The 25033-nt window shown below is 40.7% G+C and overlaps 3 protein-coding genes across 5 annotated transcripts in view; all 3 read right to left on the reverse strand.

The window, feature by feature from the left end:
* The window catches only part of HACD4 (3-hydroxyacyl-CoA dehydratase 4), a 186710-nt gene that overhangs the window by 104641 nt on the left and 57036 nt on the right, over positions 1 to 25033 (reverse strand). The gene's annotated exons all lie outside the window — the stretch shown is intronic.
* On the reverse strand, positions 2766 to 16277 carry FXN (frataxin). Its single transcript, XM_017806096.1, has 5 exons — positions 16158 to 16277; positions 14459 to 14541; positions 13028 to 13148; positions 9560 to 9657; positions 2766 to 6595 (listed from the first exon to the last, which is right to left on the reverse strand). The coding sequence occupies exons 1-5, from the start codon at positions 16275 to 16277 to the stop codon at positions 6442 to 6444; spliced, it is 576 nt and encodes a 191-aa protein (XP_017661585.1). The 3' UTR covers positions 2766 to 6441.
* PIP5K1B (phosphatidylinositol-4-phosphate 5-kinase type 1 beta) overlaps positions 21776 to 25033 on the reverse strand; it is a 108876-nt gene continuing 105618 nt past the window's right edge. For all 3 annotated transcript variants that reach the window (XM_017806085.1, XM_017806086.1, XM_017806084.1), the window contains one exon: positions 21776 to 22514. In XM_017806085.1, coding sequence (XP_017661574.1) covers positions 22512 to 22514 — 3 coding nt within the window. In that variant the 3' untranslated portion in view covers positions 21776 to 22511. The remainder of the gene's footprint in view (positions 22515 to 25033) is intronic.

Raw genomic sequence — 25033 nt, forward strand, 5'->3', positions numbered from 1 at the left:
GGGGAAAAACCCGGGTAAACAAACACCCCGACTCGCCGGTGACATCTCTCCCACTTTCCACGTAGTATCGCACTCTCCCAGAAAGTACTTAACACGGAAAAAGTCACCGAGAGCCGCTTAATCCCGTTAGGGGAAAGCCGATCCCCGGCCCAAGCCGGGCTGTTTGCGCCGCCCAGGTGCGCGGCGAGAGCGGCGCCAGACCACGAGAGCCTCCTCGGGGTGGTGGGCGCAGCCCTCGCCTCAGCCCCCGCGGACGAAGGCGGCAAAGCACGCCCGAGAAGCTGAGGCGAGGGGGAGATACAACCAAAAGCACACAAAGGAGCGGGAGGGAGAAGCTGCGCAGCCCGTGCCCGCAGCGCGGCCGCCGGGGAGGGGAGCGGAAGCAGTGGCGGCGAGGGCAAGGGGTGCCGAGGGGCACCGCACCTGCTCGGGCGGAGAGGAGCGGTGCGGTGCACGGGGTCGGGGTGGGGATATCCCGCGGGGATACTCGCCTGCTCGCGGAGGGCGTCCGGCAGCGGGAGCAGAGGTCCCCGAGGCGGCCCGGCGCTGGGACTGCGGCTCACCCTGCCCTCCGCCCTGCCCCGCCGCCCCGGAGCGGGCAGCGACGGGGGCGCCGAGTCCGCGTGTGGGGCCGGGTATGGGGCCGGGTATGGGGCCGGGGCCGCTGTGAGCGCTCCCGCCGAGTCGGGCGATTTCTTGCGGGGCACGGGCGGGGGCAGCCGGCCTCGCACCCAGGTGGGGAGGGGAGGGGAGGGCAGGAATGGGGAGAGCAGGGCACGGCAGGGGAGGAGCGGCGGCAGCCGGACGGGGCGGGAAACGCGCTCCCTCCTTGGGCGGGGCCCCACCTGCGGCCGCCGCCACCCAGTGCCGGGGAACCTTCGCCCGGCTGCCCCCGGCCCACGCCCGCACACACCGACACCCGCGGCGGCGGCGAGGGAACAGGAAATACCGGTCGCAGCCCGGTGCTCCGCGCCGCTGAGTCACCGCGGCCAGCCTGCCCCGCCCCCCGGCTTTTCCCTGCCTGTCACGTTTCTCGGGAGGAGACCCCGGCTGTGCCCCCCGGGTCTGGTCTCCGGCTCTGCCCGAGGCGGTCCTGGGACGGGCCCGGGGCACAGAACCGACCTGCGGGCGGGCCCAGCGGAGCCCCGTCGCCGCTGCAGCCGGCGAGGTGCACCGTCGCCCAGCCTAGAACCTGGATGTGTTTTCCGTTTACATCAGTGTTTTGTTTGGAACTTGGAATCATTGCCCATCTGAACCTTTCTAACGGGAAGACCTCTGAGACAGCCTTTAACGCCATGGTGCAGTGTTCCACACTGCCTCTCAATCTGCTTCTCCCTGCCCTTTTTATCAGAGAAGAGCTGCGCGCCGTTTAAATGGTGCATTCGGCAGAGCTCTGTGTTCACATCATCTCTCAGCTGAAACACCCAAGTTTAGCAGAAGGCAGAGCAGCTCCATTTCCATGCCGGAAAACCTCGTGTTACTACAGTTCTATCAGTATGTTCCTGAAACTGTAACATACCAAAAGGAACTGCACTTCAGGCTGGCATTCCACAGGTATCAGCTTTCCAGCATCACTTCTGTCCGTCCTGCAGCTGAGATGAAAAAGACAAGACCAAACAGCCCTGGCAGGATTCTTTGGAGTCGTATTTCTTCTGCATTGTAAAGCACTAAAGTCACCAGGAATTCCTTATCTGCTCTCTTATCTGGCAGACAGTTAAACCCCTTGCAAGCCCCTCTAAAATTAAATAGTGCAATCCCTGGCATCAGGCCTGTGAAACAGAATCTACTTACAAGTTTTCTGACTTGTTAGTTGTGGGTGAGAAAGGGCAGATGATTTTTCAACAGATCCTAAATATTTTGGATTCCCACAGCGTTTCTAATTCAGATAAATTTCTTCCTAATACGTGTACTTAATGCAGTATGCCTCATACAGAAAGTTAGATAAAGAAGGCAAACAGTATTCGTCATGCAGCTTCTGGACTTCGGAAGGAGGCACTGAAAGAGCCTGTTTTATTGACAGCAAATATGAAACTGCATTCAGACATTGTATGAAAAAAGCCTGCTTGTAGATATAGTTAATAATTAACACGTATGTACATAGAGCAGTCTTCAAGTGACTCTCTCAATCTAAAAGCCCCAAACAGCAAAAATCACCTGGGGGGAGAGGGGCCGGAAGACTAATTCAGGGCTAATTCATTAACTTGATGTTTTCAGTCAGTGACAGGCTCAGAGATGAGTATGTAATACAATACTGCATTCAGGCAGAATCTAGGCACAAGGAGTGGAAATTTAGTCTTACTTCCAGGTATGTGTCAGATCACTTGGTTTACACTGTGCTGGGTGTCTTGTTTCATTAATGAATGTTTAAAAACTTCATCTGTTAGTTCTCCAAATGTCTTCCTTTTTCTGAAGCTACCTTTGTAACAGTGGATGTTTGGTTAATGCTTCTAAAATTCTTGTTAAAAGGAGTAAGACTATTGTCACATTTAATATATTACTGATTTTTTTTTTTTTTTAGTATAACAGTAGAGAACATTCATGGCTAGCAGAAGAGCCTACATCTGGAAAGTAACAATGCTTACAAAATTACTCATTGTAATTGAGTATTGATCACATAACTACCATGACACAAACAATTTCTAAATCAATTCAGCAAACTGGAGAGGGCAGCAACATTATATGGCTTGTTCTAAACATCTATTGTTTCCTTTTCTAAACTTGTCTGTCTTTCCTTAACCTGAACTCCAAAAAAAGTTTGTAATTAGTAACTGTGTAAAAAACTTTGTTCATAGCTCTGTTTATTCTACCCCCCAGCAAAGCAGTCTCCATTGACCATCTCCCTCAGTATAGGTCATGAATCTTGCCTTTGTTCTATGACTGCCAACAGTACAATTTACATAAAAGACAATTTGGGATAGATGTAACTCCAGTAAATTTCTTCTTACCTTTAAAGAGGAATTTTAAAAAAAAAAAACAAACAGCAAGTCAATAGCAAAATGGACTGGAATGTTTGATTGGTTACAATTATAAATAGTGGTGTGGAGTAAATTTAAAACACCATTCCCTAAGGGGCCAGGACGTGAAGCAGCTTGCCCCTAGTCTCTCCTTGCCCTGCCAATGACATCAGCCCTTAGGCAAAGTTAATCACTTCCTGATAGCCTTTGCTTCTGCCCCTCCCATGCTTCCTTTTCTATTTTGAATGCTCTTCCAGGTATTTTGACAAGCCTCCGCCTTCCTCCCCAGGACTCCCACACATTATGAAGCTGGTTAGCACAATCACAGAGTTCAACCATTAACCAGAAGCTAAAAGAAATCAAACACAAAGCTCCCTGCAACCCCCCTTTCTCTTATTCTGCTAACTCCTCTTCAGTACAGGTCTTTTTCCCATTTTTTGAGGCTGCCAAAAGACACTGGGAATTTTAAGGAAATAAGATGGAGTGATTTTATCACAAAGAACAGTCTTGCAGGGAAGAGGCAATATTTTCTTAAAAACTACCATAAGTGGAAAGGAATCAACAAACATTTAGGCACATAACTCCTGGCAACCAAATGTGGCGTTTCTCCACGAATACAGACTGTATGCAATTGCTGGAAGCTTGACTACATGAATGAACTGAGATTTCCAAAGAATTCCTCGGCACAGAGGAAGCAATGAATTTTAGCAAGTCCAGACATGCCAGGTCTTGCAGACAGCACGCCAAAAGCAGAAAAAAACAATAATCAGATTAGCTGTTGGTGAAAACTCTCATATAGCTAAAGGAACCACAACACACTGCAGTGTCTGTGCTGAGCTTGTGCATCCAGTAAAGCTACAGACACCAACAGTCATCTTTCCAGAGCAGTCTGTATGCTCTCCTTCACTGATGATGGAGCAACAGTCTTCTGGGAAAAAGTAATGCCCATAACACAATGATTGTTACTGATACTGTCTGTTCATGGTCTGTATGAAAAGATTTTCCTTTGGCTACTTCTTCTGGGAGAGGTGAGGCAAGAAACAATTAACATGATGTCAGGTGGGGAACCATACAACAATTTTCTTATTCTAGTAAATTACAGAAGTAAAAATTAGTATGGAAGCATTATTTGTCTTGGGGCAATAGGCAAGGTCTGACATTATGATCAGAGATCATTCTGTGCCTCCACTGTCCAAGTGTGACAGTCATGGGAGTCTTCGTCCTTACTTACAATTTGATGCAAGTATTAAAGCAAAAAATGAGTCACATCCTATGATTCATTTTATACACCGAGATAAAACTCATTCTAATGTGCTGACAATATTTATCTTCACCAGTTAAGATTAAATCCATTTGTTACCCAGATACCTAAAACCAGGAAATTGTTTGCATAAATAGCAGTAGTATTACAGATGAAGGGCAAGGCATGTCAACTGTGAAACCTGAAGTGCTCCTACAGAAACCACCCTGACTGGCCAAATTTGCAGAGAACCTTTCCAGTGTTTTAAGAAAGAATTCAAAACAATATGCATGTCTGTGGTCTTTAGCCTTATCATTACATCCTCAATTCACACTTTTACGTAATGAATTAAGGATTCTATGTGCAACTTTATTTTGGTAAAAACATTTGCATGAGATATAAGGGAATGGAGAATGAACCTCCAAATATAAATCAGAGGTATGTTGGTGATGATGTTGCATGCAAATTACTTAAGAAAATAATTTTTGGAAAAGTCAATTGGAAAAAAATAATTACACAAGCTAATTAAATGTGAGCAGGCAAAGGAATAACCAGGAGGAAGTATCCTCAATTCAAATATCAAGTCATCAGCATCTACACAAATGTGTTTAAATGGCTATCTGAACTACCAGGAGATTGAGCTTAATACTATAAAAGTAAACACATGACATCCCCCATATTTCCCTATTTTCAGTGTTCTAAATTCAGAATAGCAAAAAATCTTCTGTTTTTACCTTTCCTTTGCTTTTTTTTTTAAAAAAGACCATCTTTTATTCTTCTACTTATGAGAGAGTCATTGTATTTACCTCATCCAGTAGAGCTGAAATTTACTTTGACTGAAAAACATGCAAACAGCATGCACAATTAACCAAGAGCTACTTCCAGTGAAATCGTACTCTATTTAGCAGTGGGAAATAGCAGGTAACAATGCTTATACTCTAAAGGCAAATAATGGGCGACAGTACTTTATAGCTATTGCTTTTCAGTGACAAAATCAATCCTACCTGTTAAAGCTAGCCAGAGAATCATTCGAAACTAACCACAGCATCAGAGGAACCAAAAGAAAACAGCTTGCACTGAACATCTTCTCATACAATTTACCCGAATACAGTGCAATTGTTTCCTCATGCATTAGTCAACACTTTGTCCTTCCATTTTATAGGCAATTAAAACACAGAAGTGGTAATAATATAATAGTGCAAATGATGGAAGTGTTCTTGGAGTTTATGATTTCTTTTGAATGTTTTTGTTTTAAGATCTGGAGTGTATGATTTATTTCCTTCACATTTTTAACAGACTGATGAAGACAGCTTCATCAGCCTAAGTACCATATTCGGTTCTAAGAAATTTCTGCCTCAGCACAGTGCCAAGGGGAGCCTTGTATCATGGTGATAAAAAGATAATCTAAGACCACTTACTAAAGAAATGCAACAGAACAAAATTAGCTCAAATTTTTGCTACCATGATCTTAATTTTGCTCAACTAAAAAAAATGGTATGCATTTTTAATCTTTGAAGAACACAAAGGTAGAGAAACGGAAATGCACAGTAACAGAATGAAACATCTGCAGATATATTGCTGCCCATATATCACATACTGGCCTTTCCAGTTCCATAAGATGCATTCAGCCACATAGACCTCTAGGTAATTTAAAGGTTAGCTCAAAACAAAAAAAGTCCTAATATGAAACAAAGTAGAATTTAGAATTTGGAGAAAATAGCAAGTTCTGCAATACTAAGAGAAAAAAATGTCATTACATGTATTATGACATGTTCAATTTGACTGCGATGTGTTACTTGAAATAGCCACAAATTTTAATGCAATGCATTCACAGTACCACAACTTATGCCAATGCAACTTACAGGCATTTCTTGGTTTTGGTGAATGTCTCACCAAAAGAAGTTTAGTGTTTGTGCGCTGGTTGGAAGTCACCAGGTGGGTCAGTCCGTATCTCCAAACAAGACTACAGACAATAAGAATTTATGACTTACTTCTGCAAAGAGAAAGCAAGGAATGAAGTGACAAGGAAGGGTGACCTCAACCACCTGTACTACATGGACACATATTCAAACAGCAGCACAGAAACTGAAAGACTGAACACTAGATGAAAAATATATTATTTTCATTTTTGTTGCACAACATACTGATGCCAAAAAACCCAACAAAATTAAGCTCAGGTACTTCAGAAACCAAGAAAGGGCTTTGCTTGATGTTAAAGTCTTTAAACTTCCATGAGGTACAATGTCATCAAGTATCTTCTTTCCCAGAATATATTAAACAGGATAAATCCAATTTAGTTTTTAATGCTGTTGAAAATTCTTTTGATAGTAGTTCATGAAGGGATACTCTGTCATGAGAATACACCCAATTCCGTCCAGTCCAGTCATAGCGCTTGGGCCCACTAGAAAAAAAACAACACCAAAAACATCACACACTGTGTAAATACAGATTATTCAAGAAGACCTGCTGGAAGCCTGTATCTATAATGTATGCCAGAGAGTGCCCAGGAAAAGGAACAGACAGCATTGGGAATGACTGGTGGACAATCTGGGGAAGTGAAGCAGAAAACGCCAGGTATGTCAGGAACTACTGAGCCATCAAACAGATATATGTGAAAGGTGACAAGATACATCAGTCACTCCCAGTGGAGACAACCTCTTTCCTTTCTTGCTTTTGGCACTGATTTCTCCATGATTTCTTCCTTTACACCCTTCTTCCCTCATTCAAATGATTTTCTTGCACACAAATATCACAAGGGATATTTATAATGCTGAATTAATGCCACTGATTAGTTTCTGCTCCAGTCACATGCAGATATTCTAACCACAGCAGAACAGAGATCACCATTTTCACTTTCTTTTTAGATGCAACAAAATAATTTACCAGCTGAAAGCAAATATATTGGCATGTGGTAGACTTGTACCTAAAATGCTATTTTCTTCTGTTCTATCATATTGTTGCTGGCTTGATTTTTTCAGGCCTACATTAAGTATCAAGAAAGAAACTTGAACAGCTGCATTCCATTCCAGACTTTTCTATCCACCCAATTCTCCACATGTGAAATAGGACAATGACTGAAAGGTACTCACTACTGTTAATGTCAACGAAACCAAGAAAACAGGAATGAAAGGTTCATCTGGAATAAACCAGATGATAAACATATCTTGTACAATAATATGTCCTGGAACTCAGACAGTCAACATACATGGTCTGGCAGAAAACAGACTATCCTATATATATATGAAAACAACCTGCAGATTCTCTACAAACAAACACTGATCTGAACCTCAATATTCTGAATTACTCCCAAGAGCCAAATGAAGAACTTTCCAACCACTAATCACAGTATGAGAAGTCATAAACACAAGCACAAATCGAAATCACTTTCACTGAAGTCTCCCTGGCTGTATCAGAACTGGTAACTGTTTGGAATCAAGATTATGTGCTCCAGTTACTTTACCGTGCATTTCTCATTTCTTAGCCTTTGTGGTACAAGCGTGTGTTTATACTGTCCTGCACCTAGAGAATGACGGAATGGGATCCAGTTATCCATGAAACTCAGCCTAAGACAGACCATTTAATCAATAACAAAGAAATATGTATGTTATCTGAAATGGTTTTAAATGTTATGCAGTAAATACTGGTGATTACTGTTAGCATATGAAACACTTCCATAGTTCTCTGAACCTCCAAAATGCTGTACAAATGTGACTTTTAAATTTAAAATTAATAATTTAAGCAAAGATCCTGTGAAATCTATAAAATGCCTATTAAATTAAATACAGACTAAATGTATTTCTTATGGAAAATCTGCATACACTTTTAAACAGTAAGATAGAAGAATTAAAATATCACATTAAGGTGATACTATGTAAGTTTAAAAAGTCTTTTCAGTCAAAGGAGCTACATGAAATTACTGCTATCACACTGCTGGCAGGTTGCACACATCCCCTCACAGCCCTTATTTGTAACTGTCAACTAAGTAAACTTTTTACTTTGATGTGTAGATGCACAATACCAAACAGAAGGTTAAAAAAAAATTCCAAGAAAACATCTCTTACACATCTTAGGAATTTGTCTCCCTTGGGATATGTTCTTAAAGACTCAAGATCAACATTTACTGTACAAATGCCCCAAAACCTTCAATGCAAGCAATTACTGACAGCAACATTTGCTTCTTTCATTCCCAGCATACTGCAGCTGGGAAGATGTCAGTCCAGATCATATAGTATTTGTTAGAGTTGCCTTTCAGAAGTGAGGAAGTAAGTGAACATATAGCATCATATTTCAGGAAATACCACTGTTTACCATAATATCAGCTAACAGAGTACAAAACTTAATGTTTATAGGTGAATAATTTTTCATCATGGTGAAAAATACCATCAGAGACTTTTCAAGTAGTTCTCTTGTGTATTTTTATTCACTACTGGAGCAATCAAAACAAACAAAACCATACACACAGAATGAAAACTCCCAAAACCCACAACAAACAAACAGACAAACAAACAAAAAAAAAGGAAAAGTTTTTCACAAACTCCATATTCCATATGCTGAAGCACATCAGTATTAGATCAACTAGAGCTGGCTCCAAACAGACAGAAATTATCTGAATTTCGTTTTTCATAAATACTGAAACCTTTGTGTTAGTGATACAAAAATCTTATAAACTGCTTCCTTCACCATTAACACTGACCAACTCCCTCAGTTCTTTTCCAGGGATAGTGGCAAAGAATAAAAACTTGGGGGGGGGGGTGGATGACACAGCTACAATGTTTTCTCACTTATCTGGTTGCCCTCCATGCTGAAACCAATCAGAAAACCTGGAACGGATCAAAGCACAGTGTTAGAGAAGACAGAGGAAGCAGCTAGCTAGGGCTCCCTTGAAGTGCAGATGCTTGACAAAAACAAACAGTGTGAGCACAAACATATAAAGCAGGAAATCCCTCAAGCTTAAAAGGGAAGGAGCCACCCTGTTTAAATACAAAGAGAGGTTTAGATCATAACATCATCATCAGTCTTTTTCCAACAGAAGCTTTGTTTGTTTGGGTTTTTTTAATCATTGCTGTGTATTTTTTCTGTAAGTAGGCTATAGTCCTGTAGACAGTGGTTTAGGACTGGAACAGTCTATGAAAATTCTGCATTACACATTTCCTGCATTAATTTAGGTATGTCAGTGTACTGCAGTGCACCCCAAACCTCTACAGCAAATCACAACTGAACATCTAGATTATATCATGTTTTGAGAATATACAGAGCTAAAGGGTTACTTATGAAAAGGATATGATCCATGCTATGCTATAAAAACAAGGAAGTACATTTCCACTCAGTCTGCAGACATTACGTTCATAACTAGCACATAACTTACCTAGTGGGTGAGGACAGCCAAATCTGACGGTTTGGTGTTTGCTTATTGATTACATATGTTCCCATGTCACCACCTAATTTAACTGTTAGTACTCCACTCTTAAAAGATAAAGAAAAGTGAGAAATAAATATTTGCATTCTGTTAATTTGAGAACAATTACTTCATCTGCAGTGGCAGAAATGTATCTGTATCACATTCTCAACTGTTTCCTAAACAGTAATAGCTTGGAAAAACGATCATTAGGTATTCAAAACTTGTCTTAATACCTAGCACAAGCTGCATATCTTTGAGTCTGATCTATATTTTAAACTGTCTGGTCAGTTTGATTTTAGTTTGTACCATTCACAATGGCATTACTTAAATGACACTCTTGGGCTTTGACTTGGCATCTTGAAAGGACCATTAGTTCATTTTGCAACAATTAAAACATCATCCAATAACAACTTTTTTCTATTCATGAACAATGCAGAACTGGTGTGGTTACAAGTCAGGAATCATTGCAGGATTTCAGAGCCATGTAATTTTACCTTACTTTTCTTAAGTAACTGTAACAGTTTCTCAGGGAATAAACACAATTTTTTCTCAGTAATTCTGATTCATACCTCAAAAATGTTCCAGTTCTAAACTCCATGAGGTCTCCTGGTTTTGTTTTAGTTATTCCACCTTTAGACAATTATCCTAGTGAGCATTTCTTTTCCTTGCTCATATTTCTTACTGACAATATTGATTCACATTTCTCCTAACTGAGAAAAATATTTTCTGTTCCAACTTTAAGAGTAAAAAAAACAACACTACTTGGACTAGAGTTAATTTACAGATGATCTGAATCATGCTAGTTAAAAAGGGAAACATTTCTACAGAATGGAGTGTGATGATTCAGATAATAGCGTAGTCATATTTAATTTGCAGTGTCTAAAATGCTTCAGGCCCTATAGCACAATAAAGCTTCTTTAAGGGAATCATGCTTTTCATGCTTTAGTAAGAAGATACTGCTAGAGCTACAGTCAACTGCTAGGACTATTTGCTATGTGTAAGTACTTACTATGGGGGAAAAAATATTTTCATATAAGAGTATCTACTGCCTGTTACTCTGTAGCACAGGCAGCAGCTCAAAGTTTCCTTCTCCCACAAAGTAACTCAGTGTTACTGGTTTCTAACTTATCTCAAGGATCACCAGCCACAAAACAATACTCTCAGGATCTGAGAACAGGCTGCTTCTGTGCTTGTTAAGCGATTTATGGCTGTGATCAGTACAACAAAAATAAAAGGCTCTCCTGGTTCATACTGCCATCAGGTTGTCCTTCCAGTTTATTTATTGGATATTGGTATTCTGCAGAGAAGGATGCGAACAAGCTACTTCTTTGGCTGTCAGAATTTAAACTTTTCCATATCTCAGTGGTCTCAGAGTTGTAGAGATACAGCACAATAAGAGGAGGATGGGGGATTAAACCTGAGTAGCAATATACAGGTTTCGCTATTCTTCTATGCGTTCTTTAGTGCCATATTAACTATTCAGCATGATATTATCCTTTATGCTACAGAAACACTCTAATTAAATAGGTTTTCAAAGAGTTAACAAAAATTTATACTATTGACTACATTGTGTGTCAGCTCTTAGAGAGTACTGTTGCTCTATCATTGCAAAATAAACAAAGGTTAACTTCTACTGCTGTGTTGAAAACATTTTTCCATATGTTTTTCAATACTTCTGAAATACTAGAAAATACAATTTGAATTTTAAATAACTTAAATTGCAAGATACTTTTACCATATGTTAAGAAATATTGCTGTATGTGTTTTGTACTACTGAATGAATGTTCTTGGTAACAAGAATATTCTTTGAAAGAGATTTTTCCCCCCCGGACATGAAGAAATCAAGTTCACCATTACAGACAGGCACAACAGACCTTTATCATGATTGCCACCTTGTGGCTTCCTGTAGCAACAGTCTTGTTTGTTTGGATTACAAGCTGGGACTACTTAAAACTTCTGCTCTTAACAGAAACGACAGCAAATTATTAATTGTCATCATACAGTCTATGCAACAAAGGACCACTGGTAAAAATTACCATGTAAAAATATTACCTTTTTAACCTCACAATGAGTCAGTGTCAAACAAAATCCCCCATACAGTGGATGGAGAAAAAAATTATTAAATAAAATGACTCATCACCTTCACCTTAATGAGGTGTCTATTAAATGGGTAAATTTTAATCTTTTTACTAATTTTTGTCCTAAGCTCTTTACATCATGCTAATAGGTGCTGATATCCTAAAACATACTGAAGAGTAGTGGTTAAAAAATGCTTTTTACTAGGAAAGCAATTAGCTATAACATTAGCTACATACTTAAAGCAACAAACAGTATTTGCTAAACAGAATGCTACTAACAATATGTTATTTTGTATCCTAGTTATCAGAAACAAAAAAAGAACATTACGATGACAAAGCTACATAGGAGCAAGTCCAAAATTATTTGGTTTCCTATTTTGCACAGTGCAATCCAAACCATCTGCTTCAACGACCTTGAGCATAAGACTTTAACTGATAGGGGCAGTAGAAAGCCATCTCCTTGTGGTAAGACATAAAGAGGGAGCAGTAGTTATGTGACCTCAAAAAAATGTAGTAATCAAAGACGTGTGTTACAGACAGCAGTGTGGTGACTTCTCCTAGTCATGTTGAGGGCTGTAACACACAAACACAAACCACTTCAGGAACTGACCTTATATAAAAACTAAAAAATTCCCTATACAAATAAAACAGACATTTCTAATCTGAGTCCATCATTCCTGTAAAAGAATTTGAGTGGCTGACCTACTGAAGTCTCCAGTTATCAGGACAGCAGCCACCCAATGTCTCCTGTGACAGCAGCCTTCTCCCCATGTACGCTCTGGTCTCTCTTCTGCAACCACTTACCCCAACACTGCATTATCTTGTTGCTTCTCTCCACCATAGGCTGTCATCAGTAAAGCTAAGACAAACATAATCTATTTGGTCAAGACAAATGCTGCTTCTCAGTATTCAGGGCAATCAAAGAAATTGCTCTAACAGTTACACATTATGCAAATGTACTATGCCATGTAGGCTTGTCCTAGTATTCGCCAGAAGGGAACTGATTGCTATGTCAGATGTCTATGCCTGTTTAGAAAAATTTATAGTCTACTGTCTATAGAAATTAGAAACCAGTTTCCACCTCCTCTTGTGTTCACTTATTCTATATTATGCCTTTCCCTATACATGAAACATTTTAAATCCTCAAATCATACAACAGTATGTGTTGCTTTTTACCAGAATTGTTGCCCCAGTCAGTAAAAGGAGCCATATTTTAACAATCAAGCTGTAAATACTAATTGTATTTTAAGTGTCAGCACTAAGGTGACTAATCTAAATCTAATCTCTTTCTAATAAAAAAACCCAACAAAAATCAACCAACAACAATTACAGTGGAAATACAATGTTTAAAACATACCCCTAAAGAGACATCATAATCTTCTGGGGTAAAAGGCTTATCTGTCAGGTCCTCAAAGAAATCTGCTAAGGAGTCCAGTGTTTCTTCGGCCAGTTTTTCATAAGTGGTCTCATCTAAAGAGCTACAAATGACATAAAAGTCCGTAATTAGGAGGAAAAGCATGGAAGACACCATTTTCCCTTTAATAAAAACATACCAAGACCATGACCTTGGATGAAACAGTAACCATGAAATGACCATATAAAACAAGTAGTAATTTTTCTTAAGGTGATGTAGATAACAATCCACCTTATAACTGGCAGCGGAATTTTGAAATTTTTTCCTCTTAACTGAGGAAAATATACTTCTTTCTTTAGAAGTAAGGAGAGTTTTAGTAAGGAGAGACAGATTTCCAAGAAAGGCATTTTCATAAATGGACCTTGTGCAAGGATTACTTAGTTTTGAACTCTACGAACAGAGACAAAACCACCTCCTGCTTAGAAATATGTCATTTGGCTCTACAAAACTTGCTGAAGCTATAAGCAGTTAAGAAGCATCAATATCACATGCCATGTTTGTGCACAACTGGAATTACCAACACAGCCTAGTAATTAGATGCTATTTAAAGTGTGCTTCTGAACTAATACATACAATTAAAGTCTTCTCCAGAGAGTCTCAAAGCATTCTTGTAGCCATTATGTAAGGTGTATGTAAGCACCTGTGAGACTGCTTCTGTCATCCTCTTTAGTGGAAAAAAGTCTAATTAACCAAGTGTAATTAAATCACATAAGTTTTTCCATTTGTATTAGTGTCAACTTTTAAATGAGTGTGTAGGTGGGTATCTCTACCAACAGACAATTCAGTAAAATAATCTCAGTTCTTGCTAATGGGTATGGCAATACAACAGTTATACGGACTAAGTATCTAATATATATCAGTTGATAATACAGAACATCGTTTTCTAAAAAAGTCTCTTGTGAGCCAGTTACTGAAATACACTCTATGCCACTTATGTGAGAGACACCACAAAAACGCCTTGGGACATGGAGAACAGAAAGCCTTAGGATCAGGTAGGATTCATGTACTGGTTCAAGATGCAGTTCAGGCACTTAATGGCAAGAGCCACTTCAGACACCCACACAATCCTTCATTGTGTCTCCAGCTGCTGCATTAGAAGGGGAGAAGCCTCTGACAGATGCTGTGTCACACCCTCTCAGCATCAGAAGAAACTTCATACCCCCTGACATACATGAAATTGTGCTAGACACCCACGTTTAGGTACATGAATTATTTCTTAAGTGACTTCCCATATTCACACAAAATGCTTTTAGATAAAACTGTAGTTGTCCTTTAAATCACATCAGCATTAGTCTGGTAGTCTTAACATGTATGTAAGTAATTTTAAAATACATAACTGATATTTTCATATGAGTATCTCAAAATACATTTCACCTTGTGTCACTCAGAGTTCCTGCACTTCTCAAATTCATGAATCGAACAGTCCTGCTCTTCACATCTGAAGAATATCGTAATTGCTGTTGAAAGTAAGCAAAAGTAAAATGCAATTAGAAGTTAAAACATGAAGAATTAGAAATTACGTATTTATCACATAAATTAAATAGATCCTTGAAGTCTTTTCCATCCTCAAGTAAAATGTTCATATTCTATATCACAGAGCTAATATGGAAAGAATTATGCAGCTTTAGTCCTTGGGTGACTGAAGTAATCCAGGACACCCTTGTCTTCCTCATACAACCTAATGAAAAAACCCCATCCTTTGACTCACAGCAAAGTGAACTAGGAAAGAGAACTGCTCTCTTTTCTATTGGTCTACCACAGAAATATTGAATAACTTCAGACAACTGGCTTAGGCCCAGATTTTCACAACCATCCACCACTCAAACACTGCAATATCAACAACTTGCGTCCCTCTGTTGGAAGCTACGAACATATTAAACTGATATAAATAGAGTCACTGAATACTTATGTACGAAAGAGTCAAAACTACTTCATATTTCAGAGCTTTCTGTAAAACAAGCAGTTTAGCTTCTAATTTATCTTGGTATGGGGAAAAAAAGAAGTGCTTTAAAAACCACAGCAAAGTTATGGAAAAGCTGTATCAACGTACTAGCAATATCAGACAAGAGAGCAAAATGGAGATGCAATACATGGATAAAGATAAAGCTGATCCCCAGACTAGACATACTAGCAGAAGCACTTATTCTATCCACCAAGAAAGAAAGATAGCACGCTTGCCATTTTCTTCCTAACAAGAGCCGACTATTTGAACAAATGGTAAGAGCATTATTGATTGCTTTTTGTGTACTTGTGCAAGGTTGTGAAAACTAACAGACTGAGCTGAAAAGCAAGTGACATTTGGAAAGGAACTATGATAGCCCCTCTTCAAGCACAGGAGAGCAAAACAGAGACCCATCTCTCTCCATGGGGTTTGACATCTATCCGCAGGCACTACAGATGAACTGTCCGTTATCCAAAACCATGACACGTACAGAAAGGACGGAGAACAGCGTCACAACGCTACAGGTCGACAAAATACACGGCGGTGCCTACGTTTCTGACTGTACCCTTCAGCATTCTTTAACACACACTTAGAATCAAAAGCTACAAGCCCAGGAATATCTTCAGGTTCTGCCCAGGCTGAGCGGCTCTACCTCCATCAGTGTGTGTTCTCACCCTCGGTCCGTGGCTGGGGGCTGCCAGCCGCGGTGCCGGCTCACAGCCAGCATGGCCTCCCGCGCACGCCCCGTGGCGGTCGGGGCGGACAGCGCGTCTGTTGCGACTGGCAAGCGGCTGCAGGGCAGTGAAACAGCTCCCGGGCTGTGACAGGTCCTGGGGGAGGGACGGCACGAGAAAGGGACAAGAAAAGAGGGAAGGATTGAGTGAAGGAGAGAGGGAGGGAGAGAGGACGCGCCGCCCCGCCGGTCGGCCGCGGGAGGCCCGGCGCAGCCGCAAGCTCACAACAACCTGCTTGGAGTCGGCGGCCGGACCGGGAATCGCCGCCAGACTCCCTCTGCTCCCTGTCCCCCGCCCTAGCGGGTGCTCGGCCGCAGCCGCCCCGCCCGCCCCCGCAGGCCGCGACTCGCCCCCCCCCCCGCCCGCCCTCCCGTCCGCCTGCCCGCCCCTGTCTCACCGTGCGGCCGCGACCGGTGGCGGCCGTGCCCACCCTCGGGGCGCCCCCAGTGCCGCCGCTCCCCCGCGCCGCCGCCCGTCCCGCGGCGCGAACCGCGCCCGCCGCCCCCGCCCGCCACATAGCGCCAGCGTCGCTGCGGAAGCGGCCGGGGCGGGGCCGGGGCGCGCGAGCATTGCTGCCCCCCGGCGGCGGCGCGCGGAGCAGCGCGGGGATGGGCCTGGTAGGGCTCTGCTCTGCCGTGTGGGAAAGGGGAGAAGTGGAAGGCGTGGGATTCCTTCGCAGTCCCTGCTGGCTCCAGCCTCAGTACCGCCAGGATTAATTATATCCAATTGTTGTGCTATCGAGACAACACAGCCGTATCGGAGCCGAGCGCGGCCCGTCGCTAGGCGAGGCTTTCGCAGGCGGCGGCGCTTTCCTCTCCCGCCTTTCTCCGGTGTCCTTCCCTCGGCACTGACACTGACACTGGCCCTTGCCAGGGCGCGGCAAGGCTGTCCCTGGGAAACAGGTGCTGGGCCCTGGTGTGCTGCTCAGACGTCTTTGCGTGCTTAGGAGAACTCAGGGATCCCGAATATGACCGGTGTCACAGACACAAGGAGCTGCGACGGTCACTTGTTAACACGACTGCACCTGCTGTGTCCTTGCATCTCGGCTGCTGTTCTCTCAGCAGGGAATAATCGCTCGTGGGCAAATTCCTGCTGGTGCCTGCTCTGGCAGAGCAATCGTGCTGGGTAGGTTTACAAGGAGCTGGAGCCTGGGAAGAGTAGCAATTAGAAACCACACTACACACCAGGCGCTCGCTAGGGGACCTGTTCTAGGACGATTTCCTGTGACAGAGAGCATCCTGATCAATTACATCCTGTAGGTAAAATGTTACCCTGAGCTAGTGTAGTGGGCTGACCCTGGCTGGACCCCAGGTACTCACTAAAGCCACTCTCTCACTCCCCTCTGCAACTAGACAGAGAAGAGAAAATACAACAAAAGGTTCATGAGTTGAGATAAGAGCTGGGAGAGGTCACTTACTGATCACCATCACGAGCAAAACAGACTGAAAGTGGGGATATTAATTGAATTTATTACTAACAGGGTCAGATTAAAAGAGTGAGAAGTAAAATATTCTTAAAAACACCTTCGCCCACCCCTCCTTCCTTCCATGTTCTCCCTCCTCCCCCCTAGTGGTGCAGGGGAACAGGGAATGGGCGTTCCCGTAAATTGCTGTTTCTGCCGCTGGTCAGGGAGAGGAGTCCTTCCCCTGCTCCCTTGGGGTTCCTCCTATGGGAGATAGTTCTTCATGGACCTCCCTGGCATGAGTTCATCCCACAGGCAAAGGTTCTTCACAAAACTGCTGTCCCATGGGTCACTCCTCCATGGGGTGCAGTCCTTCACAAATGAGCTGCACCAGTGTGGGTCTCCCACAGGGGCCACAAGTTCTACCTGGGAAAAGCCTGCTTCAGTGTGGGCTCTTTTCTCCAGAGGTTGCATGTCCCTGGCAGGCCCCTGCTCCATCTTGGGCCTCCCACGGGGTCACAGCCTCCTTCATGCATCCACCTGCCCCAGCATGGGCTTCTCCATGGGCTGCAGGTGGGTCTCTGCACCCTGATGGTCCTCCACAAGCTGCAGGGGCACAGCTGCTCCACCATGGTCTGCACCACGGGCCACAGGGGCCTCAGCTCTGGCGCCTGGAGCACCTCCTGCCCCTCCTTCTGCACTGACCTTGGTGACCACCTTGCTGTTCGCATGTTCTCACTCCGCTCTTCCCTGTCTGGAATTCTTTCTGTTCTTCAGTATGTTATCACAGAGGCATTACTATCATTCCTGATTGGCTCAGCCTTGGCCAGCAGCAGGAAATTTGTCCTGGAGCCATCTGGCATTGGCTCCACTGGACAGGGGAAGCTTCTAGCAGCTTCTAGCAGAAGCCACCCCAGGAGCCCCCTCGCTATCAAAACCTAACCACAGAAACCCACTACAGCCAGTTAAGGGAAAATAAATCACATAATTTATCACACATGACATTTTCCACTGAGTTACTTAAATGCTGGTGATACCATATTATTAATGGTATGTGAAGGTGTAGAGCGAATCAGCCAGACATCTCTTATTGTTCCTTAAACTGAAAAAATAAAATAGGTTTATCAAGAAGATGACAGGTAAGAAATAATTCGTATGCAGGGGTTTCTTTAAAAACCCACACAGATTCTGCGGGAACACAGACAAATTTCACTTCAGCGCCTTCCACAGGACAGAACGGAAAAATGCAGCCATTGCAAGTAAGATCATAAATACATAAAGCATACAAGTATTGAGAAGCTTACCACTGGTTACTCTGTGATGCACTATTATATTTATAAAACTCTTAATTAAAGTAAGCAGGTGGGGGCTCTGAGCCACCTGATCTAGTTGAAGATGTTTCTGCTCATGGCAAGGGGGTTGGACTAGATGGCCTTCAAAGGTCCCTTCCAACCCAAACTATTCTATGATCTTGCAATGCACTAGGGAATAAGTTGTTGAGTTTCTCACCAAGATTTATAACTTTATAAGATTTTTTTCTATAAGCCAGAATTATTTTATACCACACAAGGGGCAAAAGCTCAACCAAGTCAAGTCACTTGTGCAAATTTCAGCTGAGATTATGAAGTCTGTTGTACCTAGAAGTTCTCTGTACCAAACTGTTATCTAGCTTAGTCAGCCTCTTGTCTCTTTTCTACAGAGTCCTGTGTGTTTGTTACCAGTATCTTCCCTCAGACCTTGCAGAAGTTTGTGTTCTTGATGTATTTTGTGACGGAAGTTTTTATACATCAAGCAGATACAAGATACTCTCTAGTTCCTTGAAGACCAACCCATTCTTATCCCTACTGGGAGAAACTACTTATGTTTCTGCATCTATAATGATTTAGATACTAAGATAAGGCCTGTAGGGACAAGTGACTTGTATCAGACAACAGAATACGTTAGTAAAGCAAATGATTGATTTTTTTATATCTTGGTAAGGGGAGGGGAAAGCAGCTGGAAGAATGGAGGAATCTTTTATGTAGCATTTAATCTATTTAAAGATGGTGCTTATTTACATAACTTGCCATTCCTATATAAAGAGTCTCAGGCATTTTCTAATATTATCTAAGTAGTTCCACCTTGATTTTTCTCTAGTCATCCAAGGTCATACACGTCTCAATATGAAATGTTTATTTTCTGTTTCTAAGTTAATGCTAAATCAATGAATTAGTGAGGATTAAATATTTTCTCTGGTATTAGCAATTTCATTTACCAAATATTTAAAAAATTTAACAACAATTAATTCATACGTAAAGTTCAAGTTAATGAACTTCACAGGATACTACTTCCAAGCAAGCATCAGTCACAAAACTTAAAAAGGGATCAAGTTAGGGATTAGCAATTTTAACAATGATTTCTTAATGTTTTACATCTTGATCCCTGTCCCCTGGGTTAATGTTGTTCATACCACAGTACTGGTATCAATATCTTTTTAGGCTAGTGTAAAATACCTGTGAAGTAGTCCCAGATACAAAAGTGCTGCAGAGTCAGGTCCTACACATTTATCTTTTATCACTGTCTAGTTTGGGAAAATACCATTGAGTTATATGAAATTAAACTGCCTGAAGTATAAGCTGAGTCAACAAGATAGTTTTTTGGGGGGGATAGTTTTTTTTCAAACCATTGAAATATAGTACAAGGACATGAAGTTAGGGTGTTTTTCTGTTTGTTTGCATGGTTGGTTGGTTTGGTTGGTTGGTTTGTTTTGTTTTTAATTGAGGACAATTATTATATGCTACCACCAAAGGCAAAACTTGACCTCTCAGTGCCATATGATTAAGTCACAGGATCAGATATACAAATTTGGAATTATTCCCTACCTTTCTCTAAGCGGGCATCAACCTGTGCTTTTTCATTTTGGGCAGCTTGCAGGGCCAGAGTAGTCAGATACCGCTGCCCACAGTTAGCCCATGTCTGTGACCTAATTCTTCTCTTCTCCCTGTGGTGAATTCCATCTGTTTAGACCTGGAGAAATAGACCAATGTGTTACTTTAATACCCCAGGGAGTTGATTATGCCTTCTGTATATATTTTATTTTATTTGACATATCCTGCTTCATCAGCTTTATAGGTATGTTTAAAAGTCTTTTTCATCAAATGCTACCAATCCAAAACACCAATGCAAGATGAAGAGAACGAAAATACTTAAACATGAAACTTGCACATCCCTACAAGCTCCTGTGCTCTTTGATGTTTGAAACTTTGTATAATTTCAGTGCTAGAGAAAAAAATGGATTCTAAATTGTTGATCATTAACTTAGCTTAACATTGCTTAGCTGTAATCTCCATTCCCTCTCAGTGGAACTGTGTAGTCACACATACACACAAGAGTTTTAAGTGCACATGCTTTGGAGAGGGTTTTCCCAGCAGGCTCCATAGTCTACACAGGATTTCTTTTTACAAGTGTTAAATGACTGTCTGAATTTATAAATTACCATGTTAAAGAAACTGTATACAAAGGATGTCTCAGTCTCTCGATCATTATATAGACATTCTGGTTTTGGACAGAATTGTTGTAGCTGTGTGTCCTCTAGTGTCTTCCTAAGGACAATGATTCAGACACTACAGTCTGCTAGGTAATTGGGGAAAAAGTGACGTGTGTGGTTCATGAAGGTTAATCTGATTCTTAAACTAATAAATTTAATGTTTTTCCCAAAACTGGATGAATCACAAGTATCTGCTATCCACAGAGACACATTCTAAATATTCTGTACACTGTGCATGAAGGAGCAGACACTTGACACAGATGCACAAAATGTTTTTGCTCACAGGGCATGCAGATTAGTCTTGTATTTCTCACAGGAATACTGCAGAAAAATTATCTTGCTGAGATTAAGCGGTATAATTTTAAAGTCTGGAAAAGTGGTAATCATGAAGCAGAGGCTCTAAGTTAAGCCACAGAGTACACAGTTAGAAAGAAAAAACCCAACCTTTTGATTTCTCTATTCTGTGCATAGTTAAGGAATAATACCTTCTTACTTGTCAGGATTATAGGATTACATCAAAGTAAAACAAAGAGAAACAACCCTCCCCCAAACCAAAACAACCCCCCCCCACTACACCAAATACTTAAATGAAAAATTCTCCAGAGGTACACAGCATAATTCTAGGACTTAAAACGCCAAGTTCTGGGTTTTCAACAGGTTTGCTACGCTTACTCCTAGAACAAATGTTATTACCATTAACTTTGGTAAGCTTTCAAAATGACACGTGTGTAAATTTTTAAATGCATCACTGCATCCAAGCATGAAATCTGGTGTTAGTCACTGCTGTTTGGGATTCCCTCTGCTGCTTAGAAAATTAAAGAACTGGAACAGTTTTTTATTTATCTTGAAATGATTGCCCATACTGAAAAACCCAAAATGCTTTTATAAAGCAATGTCTCTTGAGTATGTCCTCTTGCCTTTCCTGCTCTAATTTCAAGATTCCCCTTTTCATTATAGAACTGGTAATAGATAAAGACAGATGCCCTGTTTGTCATATCTCAAGACGCCTCTCAAAACCATTTAATGAAGATAGAGAAATGCCAGAACAATAAGTCCAGTATAGAACAAAAGCAAGTTAAGAGCTGTATTAGTCTTTAGAACAAAATATTTTATTCATCAATAAAACTATAGTTCACAGTAGCACTTACTAAATAAATTAGAGAATTTCTCTTTTACAAGAAATAAACCAAAATCAAAAATATTTCAAAGGCAACATATTTACACAACATAAGGCCTTGTTATAAATAACATTTTTTTTCTCCTTTTTATGAACAGCAAAAGTATATTTAGAGGCTCATTTTCATATAGTATGTTCAGAGGTTTACCCTAACTCTTGTGATATCAGTTCCAATTTCCACTGATGTGGACTTAAGAGATTAGAACTGAGGGGTCAAAACAAATGAAATTAATTTTATTCATAATTGTGCTTATTCTTAAATAGGTAAAGCAGATAATAGATTTTGCTTGTGCATAGTTACAGAATGCATGCAAACGAAACCACTAGAGACCCGATAAGAAAATATTACTTCCAAGTCCAAAAAAGGTGATTGGCAATACAGTAGAAAGCAGCCTTAATACACAGTTCTTCACAGTTCAGCAACAGCAGATGACAGCAGAATGTGGAATGTATCATGTCATTTTTTCCAAGTCCATCAATCCTTTCTGTGGTTCAAAGATCCTGACACTTCTTACAATAAGTTCAGTTGATTATTACTCTTTGTCTATTAGGCTCAGCAAATTTCTCTTTCTTAAATGAGGAGTGCAGAAAGTGCTCTTCATTAACCATGGTCACTTCTCTTAGTTTTACTCTTCACATATTCTTTTTACTGGAAATACAGAAATGATAAATAAAATCAAGAGTTATGTTTATTTGTTTTCTTACAGAATTATAAACAGGTGACATCTTTCTTCCCCTAAAGAAGCTGCAGAACAATTTGGCAGTGATTCTTTTCTTACCTTGACCCCTAATCAGAAGCATTGCAGTCTCTTTTCTCACACAACAGATAGCCCCTATGGATTTGCAGACCTTGCAGTATACTTTTATTACCTGAACTAGAACTACTTGCTGCTGCAAAATGCTGAACACTTTGGACATGAGAGAAGACAGAACAAACTGAGAGCACTCAGCAACTCACAAGAGCTTTTTTTTAATCTTGAATTGACTGTGACCTTTATTACTTAAGAGTGTAAGTGGAAAAATGTCAGTCTTCATAGTCATGAATAAAAGTCCTGTTAGCTTCTGCATGATACACTTCCCCAGTTGAAAAATCATACCTGCCCAAAAACTTTCAGACACAACAAATGTTCTAGTCGATGTTGTAGCAATCATTCCATTTCACAAAAAAAATTACTTAATAATGTTAATGGGTTAGTCTTCTACAGTACCTGTTACAGAACCAGTGGTTATGTAATACAAATTATTAATCACTTCTAAGCATCTCTTATAGAGTCAGAAATGTGTTGAAGAGAAACTGACAGCTGAACAAAACATTTCAGTAAATTGAAAGCATCTCAGCTAATATATCCAATATGGAGCAAGAAACAAAATCAAAACAAAGAAGTCTGTAGTGACCTTACTCTAAAATCTTGTTAAAAAACCTAACAAAGGTGTAAGTTCCACTTATTCAATAGACTTTGAAAGTCAACTTTACATTTTACTTGTCAATACAAGCACTAAACTAACCTTTAAATAGTTTGACAACAGTCTAGCCTTAATAGGCATTTCTAAAGCTTATCTTAGAGAAAGGTAACTACTAGATTTAAATCAATATTTTAGTTATGACTTCTAGCTCTTGAATTTTAGGAAATGAAATTTCAATATTATTCTATGGCAACATTTAAACTTCCTACTGCACCAGTCTTAGGGTGTTCATAATCATTGATGCTAGTGAGCACAATGCTAATTTCTCAGGGGCTGTTCTCTCTCTCTTTGTAATGTGGCTTGGCAATTAAAGTCTATCCACCGCTGTATTAGCACCTGAATGTGCTAAGGGAGTAAAGTACTTATAGGATGCAAACAATTTAATGTGCAAAGGGAAACTGTTGGACAAGTGAATAAAATCTAAAAAAAAAATTATGTTCTAAAATCAATATGATGCAAGGTTAAAAAGGATGTTTTTTTGTTTTGTTTGTTTTTTTTCAAGAATTAGTTTGGCAAAAAAACTTGAAAAATGCTAGTACTGATAAACAAAATAATGTTGTATGAAGCCAAGACAAATTAATCAAAATTTGCACTAGCACCATCTAGTTTCTGTCTGAAAGCTCAGATCTGAATGACTGCAGGTCCATTTCTGACAGATGGTCACTCAGCACAACTTCTGACCCTCCAGACTTATTACAGTTTTCACTAAGGAGACTAGCAATGTTGCTGATGTTAGCTTTATGCTATTCCACTAATTATGCAATGGAATTATGGCTAGCTTATACTTGTTCTTGCTCCCTTTCCTCTGATCCTTCCAAAGCATTTCAGAGTGACCAACGATGGAAAAAATTCCAATAAAATTTGCATAACAGAGTTAGAGAAAAGGGATCTAACAGGAACTTGTAGCAACTGCTAACTGTGAGTCAATTGCAGAAATGCTGTTGATGGTACTGATGCCATTTTAATGAGATGAGATTTTCGGATGTTCATATTTATGAACAGGTACAGTCCAGTACTGTACATATTACAATGGAAAACACTCCATCTATTTCAAGGGGCAGGACATGATCCTCTAAGCAACTTTGTATCCACTGCACAATTTTTGGGGTTACTTTGATTGCAGATAAAAGAAACATTTTTTATTTTTTTATTACAACTGATTTTGGCCATAGCACTTTGGTCTAAAATGATAAATAATGCACAAATGACACTACAGGATGCATTCCTATAATCACTTTCTCAGATGTCTCACATTGAGTATATAATGGATTTACAGTGTTTGAGCCTACTTGAGTCTTTTTGTATTGGAGCATTTTTGTGCTCCAGTTCTCTTTCCATGGGTATGTTTTTGAGCTGATTGATTACCTCATAAGGTGCTTTAAAAGCTCCAGGCATGAGAACATGTAGTTCAGTGACAATATGTGCTGGCATTTTAGCACTTGGCTTACTCAGGCAACATATTGCTTGTAATCTGAATTGGTACCTTTTTAATCTAACCAAGCATATAATTCCCATGTCTGATTTTTATGCAAGAGTGACTGAAATGTTCCTTTTTACATAATGTTGCTTCTACAAGAACACCTCTGCCAAACTACATTCAAGTGTCCATTTTTTTTTCACATCACACCAGGCTTCAGTTGTATGAGAGACATAGGCCTCTTTTCTTTTTAGGATCATGCATAGATGAATACAGGGATAAATAAC

This window comes from Lepidothrix coronata, unplaced genomic scaffold (assembly GCF_001604755.1).
Source record: "Lepidothrix coronata isolate B3197 unplaced genomic scaffold, Lepidothrix_coronata-1.0 Scaffold14, whole genome shotgun sequence".
Taxonomy (NCBI): Eukaryota; Metazoa; Chordata; class Aves; order Passeriformes; family Pipridae; genus Lepidothrix; species Lepidothrix coronata.